The sequence below is a fragment of the Melitaea cinxia genome, chromosome 13, assembly GCF_905220565.1.
Source record: "Melitaea cinxia chromosome 13, ilMelCinx1.1, whole genome shotgun sequence".
Taxonomy (NCBI): Eukaryota; Metazoa; Arthropoda; class Insecta; order Lepidoptera; family Nymphalidae; genus Melitaea; species Melitaea cinxia.
The window spans coordinates 7,676,208-7,679,344 of NC_059406.1; the positions used below are offsets into that span (position 1 = coordinate 7,676,208).

Consider the following 3,137-nt stretch of genomic DNA (forward strand, 5'->3'; position numbering starts at 1 on the left):
TTATAAAAGAATATAATAGTAATGACTCCAAAAAATCATCATCAAATTTAATAATCAGTATTGTGATGAACTGTAGTAAGAAATAAAAGTAGTTCAAAAAACAAAAAATGAATTAATCCAAATACACAATTAGAGAACTGTTCTCCTGAAATAAAAATAAGTAACGAATATTTGTACCTACTTAATCTATGATAATATAATTTTAAGTTCATTCGTCCAACAAATAGATATTAGTAAATTATCTTTGATTGGTCATAATAAATTCAATAAAAATAAGTTAACATTCTTGAATTACTAATGAAAGAAATATCAAATTAAAATATTTAATAAAAATAATTTAAGAACCATTGCTAATTCAGACAAAAGGAAATATCTAATTAAAATTTTCATAACAAGTTATCCCAAGTTTCATTTAATTTGCTTAATTATGTAAATCATAAATACAAAAAATAATGAATAAAAATATATTCGAAACGCATAACTAAATCTAAACAAATGTAAACAAAATGCATGTAAAATTAATAAGAAAATATTAAAATAAAAATATTGTATTTTTACTTAAAAGTATATATCATTTACTTAATTGGTGCATTTTTCATGGTATAAGTACTAACTGGATTACCATTTACTTTGCTTATAAGTTTATTTCCTTGCCACACAGCTATTAAATTATCATTTGTCTTTAAATCAACCTGTAATTTCTCCCAGACTTTCTTCTTAGGATTCAAGACATCGTCAGGTTCACCTGTTTCATAACCCTCAACAACAATTCTATCTCCTGGTTTGCTGTCTTTGGGAGGAAGCAATGGCTCTACTTGTTTAGGTTCATCTACAGATGAACACAGGACCATACCTTTGGACTCAATTCCTCGCATTTTTGCTGGCTTTAGATTGCATAAAACTACAACATCTCTATTCTGCATTGCTTCTATAGGTACAAAGTTAACAAGACCAGATACCACTGTTCTAGGTTCATCTTCACCCAGATCTATCTTCTCTACATATAAAGCATCAGCATCAGGATGCTGCGATACTTCAACAATACGGCCTACTCTGATATCTAATCTACTTGGTACTAATTCATCATAACCTGCAGGGGGGTTTGCCTTAGTCTTCGTTGGAGGCGGATAGGCTTTCTTAGCTAACTCCTGAAGTTTGGGATCCTTGAAAATTTCCTGGATAGGAGCCAAAAGTTTATTAATTACCTGTTCGACAGTTGCCTTAAGATCTCCTGGATGAATATCTTGTTTTGCAAATGCAGCTTCTAAATCAACAAAATTGTCAAATTCAACATTGCCACCATGTTCTGCTGCTCTACTTATCACAAATTTTTCGTCTGCTTTCATTAATGGAAAAATTACATGCTTTGTAAAAGACAATACACCATTTTCAGTGATGTTACCAGGCTCACAAAATGCTTTCTTAAGTTTCTTTTTAACATTAGCTGGGTTATCTAACAAGTCAATTTTGCTATCTTCCTCAGAAGCTGACATTTTCCCTCCAGTTAGTCCTGGAACCATAGGATTCATTAAATGCACTCTTTTAGCATATCCTAACTGTGGCAAATATTTTTCTGCCAGAACAAATATTTTCCTCTGATCAACACCACCAAATTGAGCATCAACTTTTAGATATTCTTCGTCCAAAGCTTGTAGACCGGGATACAGGAGGCCACTCAATAATGGATGTTCAACTTGTTTCACTACCTCTGCACCAGCTTTCTTAGCATCATGCTCAGTTATGACAGATGACATTCGATAAACATCCAAAGTGTATTCTTTACTTAGTTGGTACTCTGTACCTCTCACAAATTTTAACTTTTCTAATGGAACTCCTATTGAAGTTAACATAGCTTTGATTGCTGCTTCATAGTATTCAGTTCTTAGAGCCAGTAATTCCCAAGGTGCCTTCATGTTATCTAGGTAAGCATGTAAATCGGCAAATAAAATAGTAACCTCACAGCCTGCCTTTAAAAAATCAGCTATCTTGGACATAGGAACAAAGTAGGCGACGTGAGGGCGTCCAGTAGTAGCAGTACCCCAGTAAATTTTCAGATCTCGTTGTTTTAAGATCTCTGTTAACTTTTCATCGCCTAATACCTCTTGTAAGTTACGAGTGATGAGATCCTTTTTCTCTTGCAAATTCGCCATTATCAATATTTTTCCTGGCCTGAAAAGTAAGCACGATATTTTGATTACTTTTTACTTAGTGATAAACAATTAAAAGGCAGAGAAATCAGAAAAGTAATGTTAAACATTCTTACGTTACAAGCAAGAGTAAAAATTGTAAATGTATCTAATCTTTTTCGTCGCTTTATTTTATTTACCGTATGGTATAAGACATAAAGAATAAGAAATTACCTTTCAATATAGTTTAATACCTTTATCTTTAAATTCACATATGGTACGTTGCTGACGAAATTATTGGAAATCTAACCTATCACTTTCATATGTCAGATGTCAATTTGATAATGACATTGACAATTACAACATTAATGAGATAAAAAAAAACACTTTTTAGACTTTTTTAAAGATATCAGTTAAAATAATCCCTATTAAAAAAAATAGCGACTAATGTAATTTTATTAAAATATAAATAATTTTGCTAATTCTGGGGTCTATGTCTTACTTTCGTATGTCTTATTTTCGTTTTGTCTGTACTTTCGTATCTTACGGATAGTCTCGTTTCTAATGTTATCTTTGAGATAGACTTCAAATTATATTAATATAGTGTTATATTTTCTACCATATAATAAATATCTACAGCATCCTTAAAAAACATTGTTTTAAATAGTTTTAAAGTTATATATTTAATTTTCAAGAGATTCAGATTTACTATATAGTTGTACCAGCTATTCCCAACTGGTTTTAGTTTTCGTGTATCAGACTATATTTATTCATCAGACAATATAAAATTTTAATCCAAATCAATAAATGTGTATATCGAATAAATACAAAAATGGTTGTCAGAGCAATAAAGACTTTATATAAAACTTTCTGTCTACTTTTCTTTCTGAAAAAGTATAGTAAAATAAGTAAACAAAAAAGTTTTGATGAACATAACAAGCAGTGATTCGTTACAATTATGATATATTTATATTCAAAGAAATAATTAAAAATTAAGAAATAAAAGACAGA

The 3,137-nt window shown here is 30.2% G+C and overlaps 1 protein-coding gene across 1 annotated transcript; it reads right to left on the minus strand.

The window, feature by feature from the left end:
• Nucleotides 1–391: 391 nt before the first annotated feature.
• Nucleotides 392–2,430, minus strand: LOC123658991 (tyrosine--tRNA ligase, cytoplasmic). Its single transcript, XM_045594276.1, has 2 exons — nucleotides 2,361–2,430; nucleotides 392–2,169 (listed from the first exon to the last, which is right to left on the minus strand). The coding sequence occupies exon 2, from the start codon at nucleotides 2,148–2,150 to the stop codon at nucleotides 576–578; it is 1,575 nt and encodes a 524-aa protein (XP_045450232.1). The 5' UTR covers nucleotides 2,151–2,169; nucleotides 2,361–2,430; the 3' UTR covers nucleotides 392–575.
• Nucleotides 2,431–3,137: the final 707 nt, after the last annotated feature.